This window comes from Dromiciops gliroides, chromosome 1, assembly GCF_019393635.1.
Source record: "Dromiciops gliroides isolate mDroGli1 chromosome 1, mDroGli1.pri, whole genome shotgun sequence".
Taxonomy (NCBI): Eukaryota; Metazoa; Chordata; class Mammalia; order Microbiotheria; family Microbiotheriidae; genus Dromiciops; species Dromiciops gliroides.
Window position 1 is genome coordinate 30,930,182 of NC_057861.1, and position 23,115 is coordinate 30,953,296.

At 52.1% G+C, this 23,115-nt stretch overlaps 2 protein-coding genes and 1 long non-coding RNA gene across 8 annotated transcripts in view; 2 read left to right on the plus strand and 1 right to left on the minus strand.

Annotated features, from left to right (window-relative positions):
• RHOF (ras homolog family member F, filopodia associated) overlaps positions 1 to 10,962 on the minus strand; it is a 60,827-nt gene extending 49,865 nt beyond the window's left edge. The window contains exons 1-5 of one of the 6 annotated variants that reach the window (XM_043969096.1): positions 10,716 to 10,962; positions 9,862 to 9,963; positions 9,696 to 9,733; positions 8,665 to 8,731; positions 7,706 to 7,772 (exon numbers count right to left, since the gene is read on the minus strand). In XM_043969096.1, the coding sequence (XP_043825031.1) occupies positions 7,706 to 7,772; positions 8,665 to 8,712 (115 nt within the window). In that variant the 5' untranslated portion in view covers positions 8,713 to 8,731; positions 9,696 to 9,733; positions 9,862 to 9,963; positions 10,716 to 10,962. Of the gene's footprint in view, positions 1 to 7,695; positions 8,172 to 8,664; positions 8,732 to 9,695; positions 9,734 to 9,861; positions 9,964 to 10,609 lie in introns of those variants that run through there. The other 5 variants (XM_043969074.1, XM_043969089.1, XM_043969104.1 and 2 more) reach the window with 5 other exon arrangements.
• LOC122729959 lies at positions 9,539 to 11,503 on the plus strand. Its single transcript, XR_006353367.1, has 2 exons — positions 9,539 to 9,728; positions 10,956 to 11,503. It is a non-coding gene; the product is annotated as an uncharacterized LOC122729959 (long non-coding RNA).
• Positions 11,504 to 12,755: 1,252 nt separating this feature from the next.
• Positions 12,756 to 23,115, plus strand: part of SETD1B (SET domain containing 1B, histone lysine methyltransferase) — a 38,682-nt gene continuing 28,322 nt past the window's right edge. The window contains exons 1-6 of the mRNA XM_044003357.1: positions 12,756 to 12,895; positions 13,249 to 13,421; positions 13,829 to 13,924; positions 14,611 to 14,881; positions 18,173 to 18,285; positions 21,855 to 23,099. Coding sequence (XP_043859292.1) covers positions 12,820 to 12,895; positions 13,249 to 13,421; positions 13,829 to 13,924; positions 14,611 to 14,881; positions 18,173 to 18,285; positions 21,855 to 23,099 — 1,974 coding nt within the window. The 5' untranslated portion in view covers positions 12,756 to 12,819. The remainder of the gene's footprint in view (positions 12,896 to 13,248; positions 13,422 to 13,828; positions 13,925 to 14,610; positions 14,882 to 18,172; positions 18,286 to 21,854; positions 23,100 to 23,115) is intronic.

Below are 23,115 nucleotides of genomic sequence, written 5' to 3' on the forward strand. Positions count from 1 at the left end.
AAAAGAATATAGGCAGGGACAGTGGGAGCTTGTATGCATTGGAGGATGTAGCAGGGAGCTGACTGGATGCCAGACACACACTCCCAGGGCAGGCAGCAGTCGTCTCTCCTCCAGCAGCCCCCTTCTGAACCGTCATCGCCTCTGCTTTGCCAGGGGGGCCTGTCAAGCGGAGAGGGTTTTCCTCTACTATAACCATTAAGAATTCCTGGGATGGGCAGCCAAAGGGAGTTTAAGGACTATAATAAGATCTTATGCATGTCTGCTGAATAGAAATTAGGTCACTTGTTAGTACCCTGGCAGAGTACAGGTTAGAGAATGCTAGATTTGGTACCAGAGGCTCACAGGCAACCATTCCCGCTACTTGGGAGGCGAGATGGTGCAGTGGAAAGAGGAATGAATCTGGAATTAAGAGGACTCAAATTCAAACCCTAACCTATCACTTACCCCCTTATGTGACCGAAGGCAAGACCTTCTTTTATAATGAGGGCAGTTGGGGGGCAGCTAGGTCGTACAGTGGATGAAGCACTGGCCCTGGATTCAGGAGGACCTGAGTTCAAATCTGACCTTAGACGTTTGACACTTACTAGCTGTGTGACCCTGGGCAAGTCACTTAACCCTCATTGCCCTGTAATGAGGATGGTTGGACAGGATAGCCTCTGGGGTCACTTAGCAAGCTGCCTTGGTTTCTTCCCTTGTAAAATGAGGGGTAGGAGGAGGGGATCTTTAAGGTGCCTCAATTTCTCTCATGAGGTGAGAAAATGAGTAAAAACATGAAAAATGGGAGGAAAAGTTCAGAGAAACTCAAAAGCTACAGGGAGTAGCAGGATGCTCATGGTTCCATAACCGTAATCTCTGCCTTTCCCCAAAGACTTCCTCTGATAACCTTTAGCAGCATAGAGCCCAGGAAAGAAAGGCCAAAGACCAGAGTCTGAATCCTGCCTGGAGCTTCTGTGCACCTGGGAGCAAGTTACTCCTACTCTGTGGGCCAAGGGCCACTTGTAGCTGAAATCTTTCATGTCTCCAGAATTAGAATGTGAATTCCCAGAACAAGGATTGTGTATCTGATTTGTATCCCCAGCCCTCAGCACCGGGCTTTGTTTCCTTTGTTTCATTGTTTCCTCTTTTATAAAATGAGGAAGAGAGGACAAGACTTTCATATGGGTCTCAGGGATTGGGGTGGGGAGATACCTTATGGAATGATACCCCACTCCTCCTCTACTGCTAATGCCTTCACTCTGACATTATCTCTAATTTACCTAGTATCTTTTTGGGGGGGGGGGGTGGAGGGGGAGAGGTAATCATGGTTAAGTGACTTGCCCAGGGTCACACAGCTAGTAAGTGTGTGAGGCTGGATTTGAACTCAAGTCCTCCTGACTCAGGCTGACACTATCCCCAGGGCCATCAAGCTGCTTCCATCATTAGACTGTGATCTCCTCCGAGGGCAAAAACTGACATTTGCCTTCTTTGTCCACAGCTTAGCACAGTGCCCAACATACAGTGCTGACGAAATGCTTGTTGATGATGAATAAAGGCAGAGTGAAAGCCCTTAGAGGGCAAGGGATTGCTTTGGCTTTTTGTCTCTGTATCCCCAGGATCATTGATTTTAGAGCTAGAAGAAACCTTAGAAGTCATTTGGTCCAACCCCTTTTTCTAGATGGGGAGACTGAGGTTCACAGAGGCTGAAACACTTGCCTTCGGTCACACAGCACATCCTCTGACTCCATCCTTCTTTCCACTGAACTAACACCAAACCACACGGCCTCCCAAACAGCAGGACTGAGGCAGCTGCCCAGGCTCCTCTGGTGCCAGAATCTGGGCTCCTTCCACTGTGGCCCACTCTCCTGAAAGCAAATGGGCTGAATGAATCAAAGTATCCCTGATAGAGAAAGAACCTCAGAGGTCATCTGGTTCAATGTCTTTATATTAGAGCAAACTGGGGAAAGGGGACTTGACCAAGGTCACCCCTTCAGTCAGTAGCCCAAGCCAACAATATGACTCGGCCCCGTGGTTGTAAGTTCAGTGCTCCTTCCCCTCTCTGCATGTGCTGCCCTCTTACAGACCATTCTTCTGTTTATGGGAAACCATGTTCCTACCACTTGGACCTCACAAGCCATAAGTGGCGGTCAAGATTTTTTTTTCTTTTTTTAAAGTGAGGCAGTTGGGGTTAAGTGACTTGCCCAGGGCCACACAGCTGGTAAGAGTTAAGTGTCTGAGGCCAGATCTGAACTCAGGTACTCCTGACTCCAGGGCTGGTGCTCCATCCACTGTGCCACCTAGCTGCCGTAGCGGTCAAGATTTAAACCTGGTTTTTCCCACTTGAATCCAAGGCTCTTTTCATTGCCCCACACAGAACATTAGGTATAAAAGGGTACCCCTTAGAGATCATCCCATCCAACTTTCTCATTTTAAAGCTGAGAAAAAGTCAGGCCTAGAAAGGGAAAGACAGGGAAGATAGCGTAGTATATAGGAAAGGACTTAAAATCAGAGGATCTGGATTCAAATCCAAGCCCTACTCAATCTGTGTGACCTTGGGCAAATGATTTCATCTTGGAGACTCAGTCTCCTCCTCTGTAAAAATTGAAAGGGGGTTGGACCAGGTGGCTGACTCTGCCCGAGATTTCTACTAGCTCGAAGTCTATGGTCTTAGGACCACAAGAGACTTGGCCATCATTAGTTACATGGCCCAGTTTCTGACCTAGGGAAGCAGACAGGCAGAAAAGATGTGGGAAAGCATAATGCCCCCCCCCCACACCCAAAAAAATCCATCCAAAAGAATCCTGCCAAGGGGCAGCTAGATGGTGCAGTGGATAGAGCACCGGCCCTGGAGTCAGGAGGACCTGAGTTCAAATCCGGCCTGGGACACTTAACACTTACTAGCTGTGTGACCCTGGGCAAGTCACTTAACCCCAATTGTCTCACTAAAAAAAAAAAACAAAAAACAAAAGAATCCTGCCAGGCCTTTCCCCTCAGCCGGAATGAAAATTAAGCACTAATGATTGCCAACTTCCCCTGAGGACACTGGCCCCGACCTGGGTTCTGAAGATGACAGGCGACCCACCCAGGATCAGGACCAGCCCACAAAGAACTTGACCTGAATCCACAATCCCATGTGAGCCTCACACTTCAGGGAGGGAGGTGCTAAAGGGATAATTATTCCCATTTTTACTGATGAGGAAACAGAGGCTGAAAGAGGCATTTTCTACCCCCATTGACTCATTAATAACAATAATGATGATGTAGCTAACATTTATATAGCGCTTTAAAGTTTACAAAACCTATTTATGAACTCATTCTTACAACTCTTTCAGGACAGGGACTCTAGGGGGCACCAAAGGGCACAGAGTGCTGGGTCTAGAGTCAGTAAGAGCAGAGTTCAAATCCCACTTTTTAGCTGGGGGGACTCCAGGCAAGTCATTCAAACTGTTTGTCTCAGTTTCCTCATCTATGAAATGGGGATAACAATAGCACATCCCTTGAAGAGTTCATAGTAAGCATTATGTAAATGTTAGCTGCAAGTTATTAAGAGTATCTCTATTTTACAACATTTCACAGATTTCTCTGGGGCTCAGTTAAAAGACTTGCCCAGGGCAGCTAGGTGGAGCAGTGGATAAAGCACCAGCCCTGGATTCAAGAGGACCTGAGTTCAAATATGGACTCAGGCACTTGACACTTACTAGCTGTATGACTCTGGGCAACTCACTTAACCCCCGATGCCCTGCAAAAAAGAAAGAAAGAAAGAAAACTCATAGGGAAGGGGGCAGCTAGGTGGCACAGTGGCCCTGGATTCAGGAGGACCTGAATTCAAATTTAACCTCAGATACCTGACACTAGCTGTGTGACCCTGGGCAAGTTGCTTAACCCTCACTGCCCTGCCAAAAAAAACAAACAAAAAAAGATAAATGAAACTGATAGGGAAAGGGGGTAGGGAAAACATGAAAGAAAAAAGAAAGAAAAGAGGGAAAAAGAAAAAAGGGTGAGCAAAAGGCCATAAATTCCTAGCTGAACAGGATATCATCACAGGCCAGTGTCCAACCTTTTATTTTACAGATGAGCAAACAGGGTGAAATTAGTTAAGTGACCAAGGCCACTGAGCCAGCAAGAGTTGAACTCATGTTTTTCTGACTCTAAGGCCAGGTTCAATCTACCTAGCTGGAGCAGATCTTATTTTTTTTTGGGGGGGGGGTCATAAGAGCCCAAGAATCCTTTTTCAAAGGAACATTTTACATATACAGAGAAAGAAAATCAAAGGTTGAATGAAAACAGATATGCGATTTTTTACCCCCCATCCAAAGTCATGGACTCCCAGAGTGTGATTCACCTGGGGATCCTAGCTCTGGAAGAATGGGGGGAAATGAAGAAAGGATTAGAAGAGAGGGTGGGAAGGAAGGCGGGAGTCCTTCCTCTTGCTCCAGGGAGCCTGCATCACCTGGTCTCACTCCTAGCTCTAACCCTTCTCTGAACTCCCGGGGTACCGGGAGGCAGCGTCCCACAGTTTAGCAAGGAATTGTTTTAATTGTTTATGAGTTCCCCAACCCCAGCAAAGGGGCCCTCATTAACAAGTGGTGAAAGGGTTGGCCAGAGTCCCCACTTCAGAGGCCGGGGGTGGGGTAAATCATTTCACACCCCCTGAGGGCCCACACCCCCAGTTAACCTTTAACCTAAGGATGCTGGCACATCCTTCTCCTGGCAGCTCCAGAAGGTGGGCTCCCCGTCCTGTTCCCCACCCCCCAGCTTTGGCCCAACTTAAAAAGGAGGCCTGACCCCAGATCCCTCCGGGTGACCTCTGCAGTCAGCAGAAGCCTCACACCAGCCCCTCCCACGGATGAAATTAGAATACCAGAGGTTTGCATTTGTAAAACGCTTCCTAAGGCTTTTCAAAGCCCACAGTGAGCCATTATCTCAGCTGACCCTCCCAACTATAACCCAGTAGGGGACAGGGCCAGGCAGGTATTTACTGAAGCGAAAAGAGAGGCCAAAAAGGAAGTGTCTAAACCCCAAGGCCGGCGCATGGGCCAAGGGGCAGAGCCGATGGGTTTGGGGAATCTAAATTCTCTAGTTCAGGATATTCCAAATATGGATGGGGCCTTGATAGAGGCGAAGTGTAGTCGGGAGGCTGGAAATTCAATATAAGTCAATAACCTTAGATACTTCTGTCCCAAGGATCAAAGGGAGGTGTCACTAGGCCTGAGGCTTATATAAGGGTGGGAGATGGAAGAGGTTTCAAAGATGGGTGAGAGGAAAAGAGTAGGTCTGAGTCCGAAGCCAGAGAGCTCTATCTGAAGTTGAGAACAAAATTGAAATCCTTCATCTCTCTGAGTCTCTGTTTCCCCATTTAGTAAAGAGAAGCTGGCTTCTGAAGTCCCTTAAAAGTTATCTGAGCTTAGGCTAAATCAACCTACGGCTTAAGTCTTCTTATCTGTTCTGCCAGGGGGGTAGGGCTAAATGATCCTCAGTCTTGGGTTTTAATTCTACTTCCCACCTACTTTTGGTTCAAATGTTTAAATATCTGTCGGCAAGAAAAATCGTCCCCACCCCACCCAGGAATTTGAATTACACAAATACACCACAGTAAGGGAAGGGAATAACTTAACACTTGGTGTGTGTTTGTGTGTGTGTGAAGAGGCTCTGAACCTTAAGGGGCTCCCTGAACCTCAGTTTCCTCTTCTCCTCAAGATTGAATTAGCTAGCTAGCACATTTTTTAAATCGTTAAGCCAAACATCGGGCTTTAAAAGATCTCTATCTAAAGTGCTCTCTGGTCCCAGGGACAAAAAGGTGGAGAAAGCTAAAGGAAGGGGCGTGGGGGGAACAGAGAGAGCAGAACCCACTGACTTCCGCAGCTCCCCCCTCGTCCATTTTCTTAGAGACCGGGCCAAGCAGAGAAAGTTACCGTAATGACCCAAGGGTTACCTACCTCCCTCCCTCCAAGAGCCCCGCCATATAATCCAATAGGTCACATCGTCTCCCTCCCCTCCCCCCCATAGGACTGTCCTTATGCCAGTAAATACGGTAGGCCGAGGATTGCAGAAGGGCGGGGTGGGGGAGGGAGGATTGTGGATAGACTCACAGCTAGGCTGCCAAGTACGAAACAGATCAGACACATCTCTGCTGGGGGAGGGGAAGGGCAGGAGTGCAAGAAACAGGCCAAGCAGGTTCACGGCTCTATCAGTCAACAAAGGGGCCCAGGGCCTCCAAGAGGAGCTCCCCACCGCTCTCCCCCTCTTGTTCGGGGATTATTTTTCCTCAAATCAGCCTCCACTCGAGGGGAGAAGGGAAGGTTTGAGGAGGCAGAACACCACGTGGGTAAGGGGTAGGCAGGCTACCTACCTTATGGCCAAGCTGGTAGGGAAATTGGGGGCCCAGCCGCCCTTCTTGCTAGAGGTGCTGAGCGTCCCGATGGTTTTCTTCCATCTCGTGGCTGGCAAGTCAAAGGAGCCCAGCCCCTGTGGCTAGAAGAACTCCAGGCAGCTCTAGGGCCCCCAAAATTGGCTCTTGGGCCAAGGGCGGCCTCATGCCCCAAGATTTTCCAGGCTGCTGGGTCCAGCCCCACAAAGAACCACTCTTTGTCTCCTTCCACCACGAAGAAAAGAAAAAAAACCAACCAGACCCAGAAGTATCCATCCACGGGAGCCGCCATGGGGAGTCAAGAAGACCCCCTTCTTTGGCTACTGCACAAACTAGGAAGGCAAACTCAGGAATTCGGCTGGGGGTGGGATGCTGAAGATAGGTAATGGGTCTCCAGGCTATGTCGGCCATGGGGGAGGAGAAGGGGAGAGCTAGGGCCAAAGGCCAAGAATCTGAACTGCTCGGAAGGTTCTGTGACCTTGGTCACTGCTCAGGGAGGCCCGGGGGAAAGATAGGGCCTTATCCAGCAAAGGGGGAGGGAGAGGTTGTTTACTGCCAGATCCAAGACTGAGCAAACATACAAAGACCAAACATGTTTTTCCTGTTTTTATTGTGGAGTCGGAATCCTTAAGTCCCTAGGCATGGGGTTTATAACTCTCGGAACAAGACTCTTCTACTGGAAAACTGACACGCCAGGGGCCAGGGGCCAGGGGCCAGGGGCCAGGGGCTGGAGGTGGGGGTGGGGAGGGGAGCAGAGTTAAGACAGCCGCCAAAGGCCCTTCACCGCGAGAAGCAGGAAGCCACAGCCATTTATAAAACTGGTTTCCAAGGTTGCTTCAGCCCTCCTCCCCACCCACACAGGGAGAAAAAGGCTCGGGGAGCGAAGGGACTTACCGCATGGCTTCCGAGTGGAGCAATCAGCTGAAGGAGCCCACAAGTGGGCTTCCCAACCTCATCCGACCCCCTCCCCTAAAGACGGAATTACTTCCAATTCACTCCAGGGCTTGGGCTTGGGCTAGGGGGGTGGGGGGCCCTGCCCATGCCAAGTCCAGGTTGGAAGGTTGATGTGCCAGAACTTGGGAGTACACCATTAGGGCAGGAGATGGTGAGCAGGGGGAACCCCAAAATTATACAGTAAATGAGAAAGCAGGTCTTCATCTTTGGAATTCGGTCCCCCGACATCCAGTTATTGCAAAGTAACTGCTCTGTCTTTGTTGGTCCCGATGCCAACCCCCAGCCCCACCCAGAACTTGGGGTACATCGCTTAATTAAGAGAGAGGGAGGTTTGAAGGTACTGGATTGAATAACAGAACATGTGTGGGAAGGCTAAGGTTAGGTCGGTCCCTGGGCACTCACTCTTACCCCTGGCTGGCTCCGCCTGCTTCCGAGTGTCCCAGGTATCCAAGTAAGCCCCGAGTTTCTGGGCATCCTGACTAGGAATGGGGGGAGGGGGTTGGGGGGGAACAACCAAGGTCATCACCCAATAGGTTGAGGTCCCACCCCAACCCTCGACTGCTTCTCTCAGGGCTGCTGTTTGCCTGGTAGGGCTAACCCTGAAAAGGGCTTTAGGGAACTGGACAGAGAAGGGTCGTCCTCCTCTCTCTGGATACCCTGTGGCTGCCCCCTCCCCCCATCTCAATTCAGAGCCAAGTGGCTTCGATCCCTGGTTTGGGGGCCTGGTAAGAGGTAGGGGGAACCGTCTCCCTGGTCCCCAAGGAAGCTTAAGAGACAGAACAGACTCTGGAAAGGAGGAGGAGACCGTCAGAGGAAAGGGATCTCCCAGGGTCACCCCTCCCCCACCGCCTGCCTTCCTTCCCCCCTCCCCTTTGTCTGCGGCTGGGGGAGGGGGAGCTGCCTATGGCTTTAAGAGTAGCGCTCCCCTCCCCCACCAGAGCGCAGAGCTCGCAGGAGGCGGCGGAGGAGGAGGAGGAGGCGGAGGCGGTGGCTGGCCCCGGCCCCGGGCTCTCTGATTACAGTCAGCCCGCCCTCCCCTCCGATCCCCTCCCCCACCAGCAGCCACCGCCCTCCCCACCCCCCTTCCTCTAGCACGAAGCAGCAGCCTCCAGCGCACGAAATGGCGCCTGTCTTTTCTTTCCCCTCCAAGCCTGCTGCCTTAGCAAACACGAGCCCAGGGAAAGCTGGCTCCCCGTCCTCCCCCTACGCTGCCCCGACGACCCTGCAAACTGGGGCTCGGGAGAGGATAAAAGGACTAAAACCTAGACCCAGGCAAAAAAAGAAAAAAGGCAACCACACTAAAAAAAACCGAACAAAAACCCAAAAGCCAAGCCCCCACTCCAAGCCAGCCCGAAAGGATGATTTACCCAGAGCCAAGCCAGGCGTGGAAAGGCCCTGCCGCACAGCGAAGCCATCTCCTGCTCTAGGGCTCAGCTGCAACAGGAGAGGGGGAGAGAGAGAGAGAGAGAGAGAGAGAGAGAGAGAGAGAGAGAGCACAAAGCGGCCATTAGCAAGCAGCCTAGCCTAGCCCAGCTCAGCCCAGCCCGGGCCAGCCGGGCCGGGCCAGGCATCCCCGTGCCCACAAGCCCTGGTCCTAACCCGCCCGCCCGAACCACCCTGGGCGCGCTCTTGGAACCTGAAAATAAAACTGGAGCGCAGCGGGGTGGGAGAGAGGGAGGAGGAAACAAGCCGGGGGAGAGAAGAACAAGGCAGGACTGCGGCAGCCCGGCAAAGAAAGACTGCTGCGTCAAGGGCGTCAAAATGGACGCCCTTCCCCATGTCCTTTCTTTCGCTGCCCAAGCCGTCCAGGGGTCGGTGGGGAGCCCTGCTAGGCTGCCTCGGCAAGGCGGGGTGAGAGGAGGATCGAAGAAGGTCCCCCCCACGACCTTCCAGCAGGAGGGAGAGCCCCTAAATTTGGCAAACCGAGCCTCCCTGGAGGGGCGGATTAAAACCCCAACCAAAACTACTGTTGTCCTCAAACTTGCGAAATCGTGGACAGCGATGAAGGGAAGCTGGGATGGATGATGGAGAAAAGCGGCAGAGGTCCTCCCCCCGCCCAAGCAGAGGGGGTGGTCAGGGGTGTGGGGGTAGCAGAAAGCCTGATGGGGGAGCGACCTGTCCCTCTGAAGGCAGGAAAGGAGTCACCCAAAGCACCCCATCAGTCCCAAAGAGAAATACACTAAGTCCTTTGGTTGGAAGCCCCCCCATCCCCCCTCCCATCCTAACGTGTATCTAGCCTTTCTCCACCGTCCATATTGTCTGCCCTTCCTCGCCATCTACGACCGACAAGCTTGGAAACCCAGGCAGGCTGCTCCTCGGCTCTGAGCAATCTGCAGCACGGGGCCTGCTCGAGCCGGTTTTGCTCCAAGGGCTTTTAAAAGGCACGTTTTTTACTTACCGGTGCTCATCTTGGCGCAATGGAGTCTGGAAGGTGAACTTGGGCGTTGGTTTGGTGATGTTATTGTAAGAAAAAAACCCACCATTTTGTTGGAGTTTGTTTGGATTATTATTATTAATTATTATTATTATTATTATTGAGGGGGGGAGAAAGAGAAGGTCACTACCTTTTTGTCAGTTACAGTGTCATGTCATTTCATCGCCTTCGAATTCAGCAAACTTTTCCCAGGGTTCGGCCAAAGGCTTGCTGGCTTCGCCGGTGGGGCTGGCTAGGGCAAGGGTATTAAGGATCATTTCAGAGACAAAAGGTAAAAAAAAAACCAGGCGCTTCAAACAAAACGGGAGACAAAGGAGAGTTAGCCACTTCGCACCCAGGTCACCCCAACAACTAGAGAAAAGCCTGCCCAATTTACTAATGCTGTTTGGCCGCAACTGCTTAGGGCTTGTTTGGAGGGGTTTCTGTCTAGTTTCCTGTGACCAGTTCAGTTTCTGCACAAGAGTGGGGCTTTCTTCTCCACGCCCCCCCCCCAAAAGACAGGAGAAACCAGACTTGTAGCCCTCAAAACAGAGGTTACTCAAAGAAAATCTACCAGCTAATTGGGAATAAAGCTAGCTAGCATTTACTGTAGATAAACATTTCTTAAAGCTTAAAGCTATCATCGTCTAATGGCATGAATTTGGCTCTGAAATTCCACAAGGAGAGACAAAAACAGACATGCAGATAGATGAAGGCTCAGAAATTAGGACATTTAGGTAACATTAACATGAACATTGAACTTAAATAAGGACAGAATGGATTGGGTACTTACAACAGAGAAGAATTAAAAAGAACAACATAGCATAATGGTTTACATTTTTTTGGCTTAGTACGGCCAGAATTCATTATTTCCTAAAACTCTACATTTAAAACATTACCTTGTTAAGAGAGAAGGAGAGAAGTTAATAAGATGGCCAGGTTTAAGTGTTTAATAGAGGAAGTTATATATATATTAAAAAAAATTTATTGTTGTCAAGAGGATACAGATTAGCTCAAGCCCCGTCCCCATACCCCCCAGCCAAAAAAAAAAAAGGAAAAAAGTAAATAAATATGTTATTTACTTAGGTTTTTTTGGATTCAAAATTTTTAAACTGCTGACATTAATGGTGGGCTATGACCTAGTTATACAAGACAAAGATGGATTCCAGGTCATAAGGAAAAAAAAACAAAATCCAAAATCATTTTAAAAAAATTGAAGTCTTCCTTCTTCCATCGGTCCTTTAGCATTGGTGACCAACATTGGACAAGACACGGGGCAATCCTGCACTGGATGGTGGAGTCAAAGGAAAAACGTTCTCCCTTTTGGAACAAAGGAAAACCCACTTGGCCATTTCATTCCATGGCAGAAAAATGGCTCCCCTGAATGTTGGCCTCTCCTTGGCTTGTCTGATGACGGATGTTTGGAGATCCGCGTCTAATAACTCAAGCCCCATAGAAGCTTGGCGCTGATTGGCCCAAGGGCCCTGGCGCCCTGAATCAGCCAATTACCGCACCACGGCCCAATTACAAACCCCCAAAATACCCCCCAATATGAGACGAACCACCGTGAAGCCGAAGCAAGACAGGCAGCCTCCTCTTCAGCCCGGAGGAGGCTGGGAGGGAGCGAGGAAGGAAGGAGGGGAAGGGGAAAAAAAAAACACCCATTGCTCCCTCCCCTACCCCCCCACTGTAATAGTGTAACCGAGAAGAAGCACCGGGTGCTTTGGGGTAGAAGCGACCAAATGGAAGCTGCGTGCTGATTGGTCGCCGCCAGTCCCAGGACCTTTAATAAAGAAAAAAAAAATGAATGTAGAATGCGAGTCACTCGAGTTTGGGGAAAGTGGGGGGGGGTGTAGATTTGATATGCTCCAGGCAATTGCAAAAAAAAAAAAAGAAGAAAAAGTGGAAGGGGGAGAAAAAAGTCCTTCCTCCAAAAGGGGGAGGGGGAGAAGGTAGGAAAGAAAAGCTGCACGCCGAGGTCGGTCTGCATCCTTCCAGCAAAGCCCAATGATTGCAGCGTAATGCTAATTTGGAAATCCTGTTCTCTGCTCCGAGGTTGCTGGGGGTGCAGGAGCAGACGACGACCAGGAGGAGAAAGAAGAGGGAGACCAAGGAGAGGAGGGGGTATCCCTCGATTGCAGTTTTTAGGAGATCCCGCGCCGAGGCTCCCCCACTCCTCCCTCGACTTAAAAAACACACATACACACACCCCCCAAAATAAAACCCACCCCAAAGTCAGGCGGTCCCACCTCCAGTCCGTCTTGTTTCTAAAACAGTGTAGGAGGCCGAAGGTAAACGCTGGCTGCGCCCGGACACTGTGGGCCCGGGGGAAACCGATTTCAGGAGAGGGAGGAGGAAGGGAACCCCCCCCCCCTCCCTTTTCCAAATCCTCCCTCCTAGTCAAAATCCTGATCCTCCTCCAGAGATAATAAAATGCATTAATTAAAAGCCCGTCCCCCGGGCCCCCCCCCCCCCCCCCGGCTCAGGCCCTCGGGCCTCCGCCCCAGGCTGGGGGAGAGTAGGTTGGGGGGGGTGGCCTTGGCTGGGGGGGGGGTTGCAGCGCAGCTGCTGCGAGCGCCAGGGGGAGAGGAGAGTGGAGGAGGAGGAGGAGGAGGAGGAAGAAGGAGGAGGAGGGTGAGAGATTGGGTCGGGCTCCATAGCGGTGTATTGTGGGATGTGCGGGGACTGGGAGCCGAGCCGCTGCCGCCAGCCGCCTCCTCCAGCAGCGGCAGCAGCAGCAGCAGCCGCCGCCGCCGCCGCCGCCGCCGCAGCAGCAGCAGCAGCAGCAGCCTCGGCTAGCCCCCGGTCCGGCCGCCCCAGCCTCGGCTCCCGCGGGGAACACCATGTACAGGCTGGTCGCGCAGGGAGGCCGGCGCCCGGCGGGGATGTAAGCAGGGGCTCCCTATTTCCCCCTCCCCCCCTTCCTCTCCCCTCCCTCCTTCCCCTCCCCTTCCCTCCTTCTCTCCCTCCCCCCTCCCCCCTCCCCGGGAGAGGCCAGCGGAGGCCGCGGCGGAGCCAGGCTGGGGGGGTGGCAGGGAGGAGGAGGAGCGGGAGCGGGCTGGTGGCGGCGGCGGCCCGCGACCCCCCAGCCCCGAGCCCCAGCGGCACCATGGCCTTCCGAGGGATCCGGGCCGGGGGGCGAGGGAGCAACCACGCCGAAGATCATGGCAAAAAGCAGAGTTCAAGTGAGCTCCCCCCTCCTGCCCCGGCCGCCGCCGCCGCCGCCACCGCCGCTCATCTCGGGCTGCTGCCGCCGCCGCCACTGCCTGCTCCCTAGCCCGGGATCGCTCCTGTCCGCCCGGGGAAGGGGGCAGCGGGCAGCCTGGTGGCTGGCCGGCCGGCTGCCTGGCGGACGGGCGGGCGGGCGGGCTGGCTGCTCCGCTCTTTTTTACAAAAATAATCACCCGGTTTTTTGGAGACCGGGAAGGCTCGGGTGGGAGGGGGGTAGAGGCTTGGGGGGGGCTATTTTTTTTTTAATTTTTGAAAGCCGCCTTTGCCGCTGCGGGAGAGACACAACTTGGTGTCGGTCGTTTTTCAGGTTGGGTTAACGGCATGGAGAGCAGTAGCCACCACCACCACCACCAGCAGCCTGGACCGTCGGGGGAGAAGAGAAACCACCACTGGAGAAGTTACAAGTTGATTATTGACCCCGAGCTGAAGAAGGGGCAACATAAACTCTACCGTTACGATGGACAGCATTTCAGCAAGGCTGTGAGTGGAGTGGGGGGTGTCTTTCTTGCTTTCCTTCCTTGCTGAAACATAGATAGCACCCCCCTTCTTCCTCCTCCTCCTTCTTCCAGGGCCCAAAGAGCAAAGAGGACCTGCCGGGACCTCCCCCCTCCCCTTTCGATGGGAAACGTCAGGGGGAAACCCTCAGTAGCCCCCCCACAAACAGTGTTCAACTGTCAGGTTCCCAGCCCACCTCCTTCAGGTCCGGCCGGGTTGGTTTCCCCCCCCCCCCCTTTCAGCTCCTGACTTTTGACACATGGGGGAGGAGGGAGCATGGAGGGGAAGGGGTGGCTTCCTCTATCCACATTTCCCTGGACTTGTATGTGTGTTCCCACCCCCCACTCCTTCAATCTCAGAACTCTATTTTTTTCTCTCCCCCCCCCCCCCAGACTCAGTGCTTTCTGTCGGTGAAAATCGAGGACCCTAGAGTCAGAAGGACATGGACAAAAACCAAGGAATTGGAACTTCGTGTCCCCAAATTCAAGGTAGTGATCCCTCTCCCTGACTTGGGAAGTTGAGACTTATGGGGGGGTTACCCCGAGTTCTAAAATACCGTTGGAAAGGACATGGCCCCGGTTCCCGCCTGTCTGTGTGTGTATGGGGAGAAGGGGGGGGCACACTAGTGTTCAGAGCCGCCCGGCTTCTGCTGTCAACATTGCAACAACCATCCAGATTGTAGACTCGGGAGGGAGGCTCTGGATACTTTGTCCGACTGGCCTGGAAGGGGTGTGTTTCCAGAGGCATGGGGGGGATCCATTCTTGTGGTAGGGGGTGTCACTGGCACCAGGAAACACCCCCTCCAGGGCTGCCTTCCCCTTCGATTTAAAGGGGGGGGAAGGCCCCTGAGCAAGTGGGGGGGCTACGTCAGGGAAGTAGGGGGAGGGGAAGGAGAGAGACACTGTTTCATATTCCCCCCCTTCCTTCCGAACCGAAGGACTTCCACGTTCCAAACGATTTAATCCTCGGCTTTCAGTCCCCGCCCGCGTGCATTTAAAAAAATGTATATATATATATATATATATTTATTTCCTAGCTCCTTAAGGTTTGGGACAGGGAGCCACTGCCGTGACTGTCATGCTGGACTTGTGTCTTCGTTCCTTTTGAATTTTCATTTTTTCAATCTCAATTACCCCTCAATTCTTCCCTCAAATTCCTCCCCCTCCCCTCTCAGATCGATGAATTCTACGTCGGGCCGGTGCCTCCCAAGCAGGTGACTTTTGCCAAACTGAATGACAACATCAGGGAAAACTTCCTGACGGACATGTGCAAGAAATATGGGGAGGTGGAAGAGGTGGAGATCCTTTACAACCCCAAGAACAAGAAACATTTGGGCATTGCCAAGGTGGTCTTTGCCACCGTAAAGGGGGCTCGGGAGGCTGTGCAACATTTACATAACACCTCGGTCATGGGCAACATCATTCACGTGGAGCTGGACACGAAAGGTGGGTAGATTCTGGAGGAGCTAGCGAGAAAGGTGAGGGAAGGGAGTTGGAAGAAGCAGCTCATCTTGCTCGTTCACCTTTCCTCCTCAAAACTGCTTCCCCTTCCCCCTCTTCTCAGTTAGGGAATGTTGGGCTTTAGCTCAATTTTTTTTCCCTTCTGAAGCCTCCTCCCCTTTTTTTTGGTCCCCCCCATCCCTGGGCAGAATCACGTGGAGCCCAATGTGTTTTCTGTTGCTAGGAGACAAGCTGTAATTTACAAAATGCTCCAGTCCTTGGCCACCCCCCCCACCGGGACCACTCAGAAAATTAGCCCCAGTTGGGCTTACCCTGCTCCCCCAGCGCCTCCATAGCTCCCCCCTACCAACCTTTGTGTCTTAGTTTTAAATGGTCCCCTGTGCTATTGGGGCCCCTTTTTGTTTACTGTGGTGTTTATCTGTTGAAAGGGGGGGATGATTTTTACATGCTGGGAGTGACTAAGGGGGTCTCCTGTAAATAAAATTGATCCAGTGAAATTGTGGTCGCTCCTGAAAAGGGAGCCAATCTACCCCCATCTCCCGGTAGCCAATGGGGGCAGCTATTTCATTGATAAATAGTGAATGATGAAGCCAGGCTGTTTCTGAATCCAGCACAGGGCTTGACAACTGTGTGTTTCTTTCCTCACTCCCTCTTAAAGGGATAGCAGCACTTCCTCTCTGCAGGAATCCCTACACAGTGTGAAAAAAACATGCTTGTGCAGACTGCTTCTAAAAAACAGGAAAGAGGCAGAACTGGGGCTGGAGAGGGTGGTTATGAGCTGCTCATCTGCCCCGTGGCTATCCCTTGGGCCTGTGGCAGGGACCCCTCCAGCCCACTCCTCAGGGTTTGAAGAGTTTTAGCCAAAATAGTATTGTCTTTTCCCTCTTCGGGGTTCTCCTGTACCCAGGGGGATTCTGATCCATGAGGAAAGTGAAGTCTTAAGTGTGCTTACTTCCAGAACCCAGGAGAGACTGGGCAAAGGTCCCGAATTGAAGTAGTTTCCTGGGTGACACAAGCCTGGCTGGGTGTGAGTGGGCTCTGCCCGGTGACTCGTCAGACGGGACTGGCCTTTCTAGTTTTCAGAATACCATTGCTGCTGATACCTGGAATAAGAAAAGAACTAGACTAAGAATTGGGGGGGGGGGGACGACAAAATTCCTTTCTCCCTCTCATCTAGAATAGACAATTCCTTGCTCTAGATTGTCACTGAGATTCCTTCCAGCTCTTAGATCCTAGGATCCCTGTCCCCTCTGTCAATTAACAGGTACTCTATCTGGCCCAATGCTAGGCACAGTGAGGGGACAGAAGATCATTAAATGTAATCCCTGGAGATGGAGGGAGGAGAATCTCATCCCCTTTTCTTTGCTAGGTTCCCCTTCTTTTCTAATTTCAAGTTGACTTTTTCGATTCGGAATCTGTGGGTCCGCATTCTGGCACCATTTTTTCAGACCCAAGGGGGGGCTAAGGTGTCATCTCTTAGCAAGTGGAGAGAAAGATCCCGATCCATGAACATATTCTTTGTTGATTGATCCACTCTGATTGTCAAGGTCCTGAAGATACCAGTAACAGGTTTTGTATTTCAAGAAAAGAGGAAAGTTGACTGTAACTCAAGGAATGGAGGTGCTTTGCATATTTCAACCTTGTCCTTAGAGGGGTCATGGGTTACAGAAATACTGATAATTAAGGGCTTCCCATCCGGTCTGGTTGTTTGCAGCTGTGAAGCTACATGGGCCAGTAATTCTGGTAGAAGGGCTCGCTACCTTTTTAGCTTTAGGGATTGGGGTGAGGGGAGGGGTTGGCTCAGTCAGAGATTTTGGCATAGACTAAGAAGGGGAGTTAGTGGGATCTTTTCTAGAATTGGTTATAAATGGATGTTGGAATTTGGGTGTCTGGTCAGGTGTAGGTTGGCAACTTCCAATGCTTGAGGTGCTGTGATTGGTGGCTCTGAACCCCAGAGTCACAGGCCCCAGTTCAGGTTGAGCAAGCCCCTTTTTAGGCCTCAGTTTCCTTATCTGTAAAATGAGGTCCCTTCCAAGTCTGCATTTGTGATATTTTAGTACAATGTGGTTCTAGTATATCTTTGTTTTCCAGCCTCGCCCCCCCCCCCCAAAAAAAAAAAAAACCAAACCCACAAACGGACCACCTAGTAGAGTGTGTCTGCTCTTGGCTTTCTGCCCTCATCCCAAATCTCTTTTGAACAGCATCTTCCAGCAAATTGAAGAATTGGAAAAAATTAATCTGTGAGGCTTTGGCTGGTCTCACTCCTTCTCCTCCCTATATCTGAGGCATCCCAGCACCCAAAGAATACATTTGGTGTAGGGATTGATTCCATTGTAAAGTCCTCTGCCCGTTGGGGTCAAAGGTTGTTGCCTTTTGGGGATCAGTCAGCACCCCAACTTAGGATTTAGGATACTTGATCAATGGATTGGCAGGTAAGTGCCTTGACTCAAAGAATTTGTAATTACTTCCAGACACTCCAAACTTCTGCAGAGGGAAGAGGCCTTAGGATGCTGAGCTTAGCTTCTGAACTTGGGAGTGAGAAGGGAGGGTAGTTGAGGAGAGTTAACTGAGTTATCCAAGTTCAGGGTTACTGGGAGAAGGGTCGTCCACTCCAGCAAAGGGAGTTGGGGCTATCATGATTCCCACAGCCACCTGGACCATAACCTCTCTCAGGGAAAGGGAGGATAAGGCCCACTGAAGGCATCAGGCTCAGAATGTCAGGCTGTAGAGCTCACCCCCTTCTTTTTTTTAATGTTTTATTACGCTTCGATTTATTTTCTTAAACATTTGTCAATTACATTTTAATAGGGTTGGTCTGAACGTGAGCAAATGCCTAAGATTATAACTTGCAGAGAAGGTTCTGATTGCGCATCAATAGTTTTGCCATTTGTCACCCCTTTCGTTTTAAAAGGGAAGGCAGGAGGGGGCAGCTAGGTGGCTCAGTAGATAAAGCCCCGGCCCTGGATTCAGGAGGACCCGAGTTCAAAAAGGAAGGCAGGGTTTTACCCACTGAGCCACCTGGCTGGTGTCCTCCCACTGCCTTCAGCAAACCTGGATCTGGGTGTGTATCACTGGCAGTTGGGGGCAACAGAAAGAAATCAACAGAGTCCTTTCCCCTTCTCTCTCTTGCACTGTTCTGTACCTTATTTCCATAGCTGTCCCTCTAGAGCCTGGGCTGTCCTGGGTGGTCCCTGGCAAGGAGGCATTCAGTACAGAGGTAAGAGACTGGGTCATCCCTGCTCACTTAATGAGATGTCTTCCCCGTGGTCTGTGCAGGCGAAACTCGAATGCGATTCTACGAGTTGCTGGTGAATGGCCTCTACACCCCCCAGACCCTCCCAGTGGGCCTTGAGCTGGACACCTCCCCCACAGTGAATAAAACTTTGCAGGTGAGCATGATGATGCCTCTTGGGGCCCCTAGGAGTCCCTTCCTCAACCCTAGCTGACCTTCGTGTAGGGGGAGGGGGTGGGGATGGGGGTCTCCCACTGACTTGAGGGGGAAGAAGTAGCTTCGGAGTGGTGACCCAAAGTGCTGGATTGGAGAGAGGAAGGCCTGGATTCAGAGCCTATTCCTTGACCCTGTGTGACCACTAGGCTCAGTTTTCACATCTCTGCACTGGGCAATAGTAGCAACACTGCTCCTGACCCATGTTGTACATCTCAGATAAGAGAATGTGTGTGTAAGGCAGAATACAAACTCTTTAGGACTAGTTCAAGAGGTGAAAGACGAGATGTGGGGAGGGGTTCCACCCTGTCCTCCCTAACTTTGGAGGCCCTGGTCGTCAAGTGCTCTGTCTTTGACTGTCCTGAGTGGTTCCAGCCTCAAGGGAGGGTGCTCTTGTCCAAATCTTGAGTGTGAACCCCATGTGTACCCCAACTCTGTGCTCAGCGCAATGTAGGGAATACACCGTCTTGGGGGAGCTCACAGTCTAGTTGTTCCTAGTCAAACCCTTTGTTTTGGACATTCTGGGGAAACTGAGGCTCCCAGAGGAGATGAGACTTACCCTAGAACTGGAAGTGACAGAACATGGAGCCAGACCCCCAGGCTAGTGAGCTTTGTGTTCTGCAGGCCCTCCCCATCCCCATTGTTAGGTTCTGAGCCGCCTCACCCAAAGACATGGTCAGGGATCACCACGGAGCCCAACCAGGGACCCATTTTTCCTTCCTTTCCTTTTTTCCCCCCTTTTTCTTTCTTTTTTTTGGGGGGAGGGGCAGGGCAATGAGGGTTAAGTGACTTGCCCAGGGTCACACAGCTAGTGTCAAGTGTCTGCGGCTGGATTTGAACTCAGGTCCTCCTGAATCCAAGGCCAGTGCTTTATCCACTGTGCCACCTAGCTGCCCCCACCTTTCCTTTTTTTTTTTTTTAAAGTGAGGCAATTGGGGTTAAGTGACTTGCCCAGGGTCACACAAGGTAGTAAGTGTTAACTGTCTGAGGCCGGATTTGAACTCGGGTACTCCTGACTCCAGGGCCGGTGCTCTATCCACTGTGCCCTCTAGTTGCCCCCTTCCTTTCCTTTTTTAAATGCTGAAATCCTCAGGAACAACAACAGACTTTCCCCGGGTGGGACTGGCCCCATGGGCAGAGTGCCCAGCTGAGCCCCAAGTCTCAGATCCTTGGTCTGTCTCTCCAGCCTCTAGGACGGTCCTAGCCCCACTTCCTATTGACCCTGTAGCTAGGTGGCACAGTGGATAGAGGGCTGTTTCAGAAGTCAGGAAGATGTGAGTTCAAATCTAATCTCAGACCCATACTAGCAGAATGACCCTGGGCAAGTCACTTAACTGCTGTCTGTTTCCTCAGCTATAAAATGGGGAAAATAATACCTACACCCCCTGTGTTGTTATGAGGATCAAACAAGATATTTTTAAAGCACTTAGCCCAGTAACTGACCCATAGTAGGTACTTACTAAATGCCTGTGCCTCTTTTCCTCCTTACTTCCCAAGAAACTTACCTAAAAGCCTCCAGGCTTGGGAGAAAAATTCCTTCCACTGGGTGTCACCCCTTCCTCTGTCCCTTTAAGCACTGACCAATATCCCCCTCCCTCCTGTCCTCCCTCTAGCAGACATCTCTGGAACAGGGAGGAGCCCATGGGGGGGGTGGGGCAGGTCACTTATCCCAGGGAAATCGCCCTCCCCATCACCCCAGAGTCCTTAGAAGCCTTTACTGTCCATAATGGGACCTGACCTACATGCCTTTTTTTAATCCTAGGACCACTGGGGCCCAGGTGGTCCCATCAACAACTGTTTCAGCCTGCCTTGGGGGGGGGGTTGGAAAAGAGGGGCCCAACCCTATCCCCATTCATGGACCCTGCCCTATAGAAGGACCTTTGATGGGGAAGAGGGAGCAGGGACCATAATTCTTCAGGCAATCTACCAGCTGCCTTTTTGTTTTTCTCACTAAATATTCTTTGACTTACCTCAGGGTCCTCTTCCACAGCTCTCAGCTCTCTCTTACTCTGCTTCTTGGCCTAATCTGGATTCTTTCTCTCCTTCCTGCCTTTCTCTTTCCCTCTCCCCAATCCCTGTAAGTTAAAGGCACTTACTCCCTTTCCAGGCTGAATAAGTTGACAAGCATGCCTCAGTTTACCCAGGGGTTGAGTTCAGGAAAGGCTCTCCTGTAAAGGGAACCCTATAAAAATATTCTGGGGAGCAGCTAGGTGGCACAGTGGATAGAGCACTGACCTTGGATTCAGGAGGACCTGAGTTCAAATCCAGACTCAGACCCTTGACACTAGTTGTGTGACCCTGGGCGAGCCACTTAACCCCAATTGCCTCACCCAAAAAAAAAAAAAATCTGGGCAAAGGAATCCCTGCTCAGATCAAGGCTCAGCTGTAGGGGATTTGGGTCAGTATGCCGAACCCTTCCCTGTCCCCAATCCTTAATAAACCAAGTAGACCAGAAGTCCCCAATGATCTCATGTTGAGAGAGAGAGAGAGAACACATACATTCAAGCCCTAGCCTTTGCCTCCTTCTGTGAGTTTTGTATTAATGCCCCCCTTCTCCTAGCTCCAAATGATTGCTATTCATAAATTATTAAATAAAGTAGTTACTTAAATTACTTAATCTCCCCGAGCCTCAGTTTCCTTATCTGTAAAATCAGGGAAATTGGATTTGCTGGCCCCTATCACCTCCAGATCCATGATTTAATGAGCCTATTAAAGAAAGATCTTTAGCTATCAGGAGACGGAAGCTGGAGTCTGAGGTTTTGCCACTAACTCTAAACTTAGGACAGATTGTATGCTGATTCCCTCTTAGAAAGGAACAGTCCCATTTTCTTACTTCACTTTCCTGAGCCTTGGTTTTCGGTTAATAGTAATCATTGGGCTTTCCTATCTCCCAGGTTTGTTGTGAGGAAAGTGCTTTGTGAACATAAGGTGTGAGCTCTTATTGCTGTCATTACTCTTACTCCTTCCCCGTTGGGCCTTTGCCAAGACTGGCATTGCTTGGCAAGAGGGAAGGTGCCGTCCCAGACATGGAGAGAAGTGCTTGAGCAAAGATCCAGGGAGCTGGACGTTGCTTGGCTAGCATTCTCATCTGATTTAGAACTGAAAAGGGACGTTCCTTTGAGGTCCAAAGGCAGGTGGAGGGAGTTGAGGTGATTTGCTGACGATAGCACAGATAGGAGACATGGTTGAGATAGGCTTCAGACTGGGGTTTCTGGGTTCTGAGCCCACCAATGATGGTCAATACTTCCCAAGTGCCCCCTCTACGCCAGGGGTACCAAGATGAGTCAGAAGTGAGAGGTCTCCACCTTGGAGGTGGTGACCATCTAGAGAGAGAGATGCATGCCACATATGTATAGCAATGTTACCTAATGTGATGCCTTGAGGGAGCTTGTTGGAGAAGGGTCTAGGAAGCTAGATTGGGGCCATCTTGTTGGGGGTGCTACCTGACCCAAGGGTTTGGCACCTGGTGGCCTCCCCAGCTCATGCCCGTCCCTCTCGCCCTCCCCCATGCAGTTAACAGATCCCTTGAAGCGCTTGAAGGATGGTAGCGGCTCCTCGGCATCGGTCACTCCCAACAGCAGCACGCCTTTCTCCCATGACACCGCCTATTCCAGCAGCCGCCTGGACACCCCCAACTCCTACAGCCAGTGCACGCCCCTCACCCCCCGCCTGGGCACCCCCTTCTCTCAAGACTCCAGCTATGCCAGCCGCCAGCCCACGCCATCTTACCACTACAGCCAGGACTCGGCCTACAAGGCCCGTCGTCACGAGACCAAGTTCACGGATGCCTATAATCGCCGGCATGAGCATCACTATGTCCACAACTCATCCGGAGCCTTCCGATCCTCCTCCGAGCACACATTTGGTGCTGCTGCCACCACTGCTGCTGCTGCCACCGCCACTGCCGCCACCTCCAGCAGCGGGGGCGGTGGGGGTGGGGGAAGCGGCTCCTATAAGCCCCATGTCCAGCCAGAGGCTCCCCCACAGTATTCTCATACTCCCCCTTCTGCACCCCTGGGCCACACTAGCTCCAACTACAAGTCAGCCTTCTCCCCGTATCAGGCTCCAACCCTGTTTGCCCCACACCCAGAGGAGCCAGCAACTATGCCAAACTTTGCCCAGGGGGGCCGGGACAGCGGGGAGTACCGCCGGGCACAGCCCCCGGCGGAGCCCCCAGCCGTTGTCGCCCCTCCGGCCAAAGAGAGACCTGAGACCCCCCCTGGGCCACCGCCCCCGCCTCCACCCCCTGAGCTGAACAGCCTGGAGCCCGGTGGTGGCCCCAACTTTGGTTGGAGTCCTGAGCGGTGTAACAGCCCCGGGACTCCCACCCTGGAGTCTTCTCCATCATCCTCTGAGAAGCCCCATGACAGCTTGGACTCCCGCATCGAGATGTTACTGAAGGAGCAGAGAACCAAGCTCCCTTTCCTGCGGGAGCATGACTCGGACACGGAGCTGCGCATGGAGGGCAGCCCCATCTCCTCTTCCTCCTCCCAGCTGTCCCCGCTGCCTGCCTTTAGCTCCAATTCCCAGCCAGGCTTCCGAGGCCAGACCCCCTCCTCCCGCCCCTCCAGCACAGGCCTGGAGGACATCAGTCCGACCCCCCTGCCCGACTCCGACGACGAGGAGGACTTGGGCCTGGGCCCCCGCCCGCCACCGGAGCCAGGCCCCCCTGACCCAGCTGGTCTTCTGGGCCACGGGGCTGAGACAGCCAAGGACATGCCTGGGGAGAGGACGCCCACCTCAGAGAAGATGGACGAGGTAAGTGTAGCCGCCA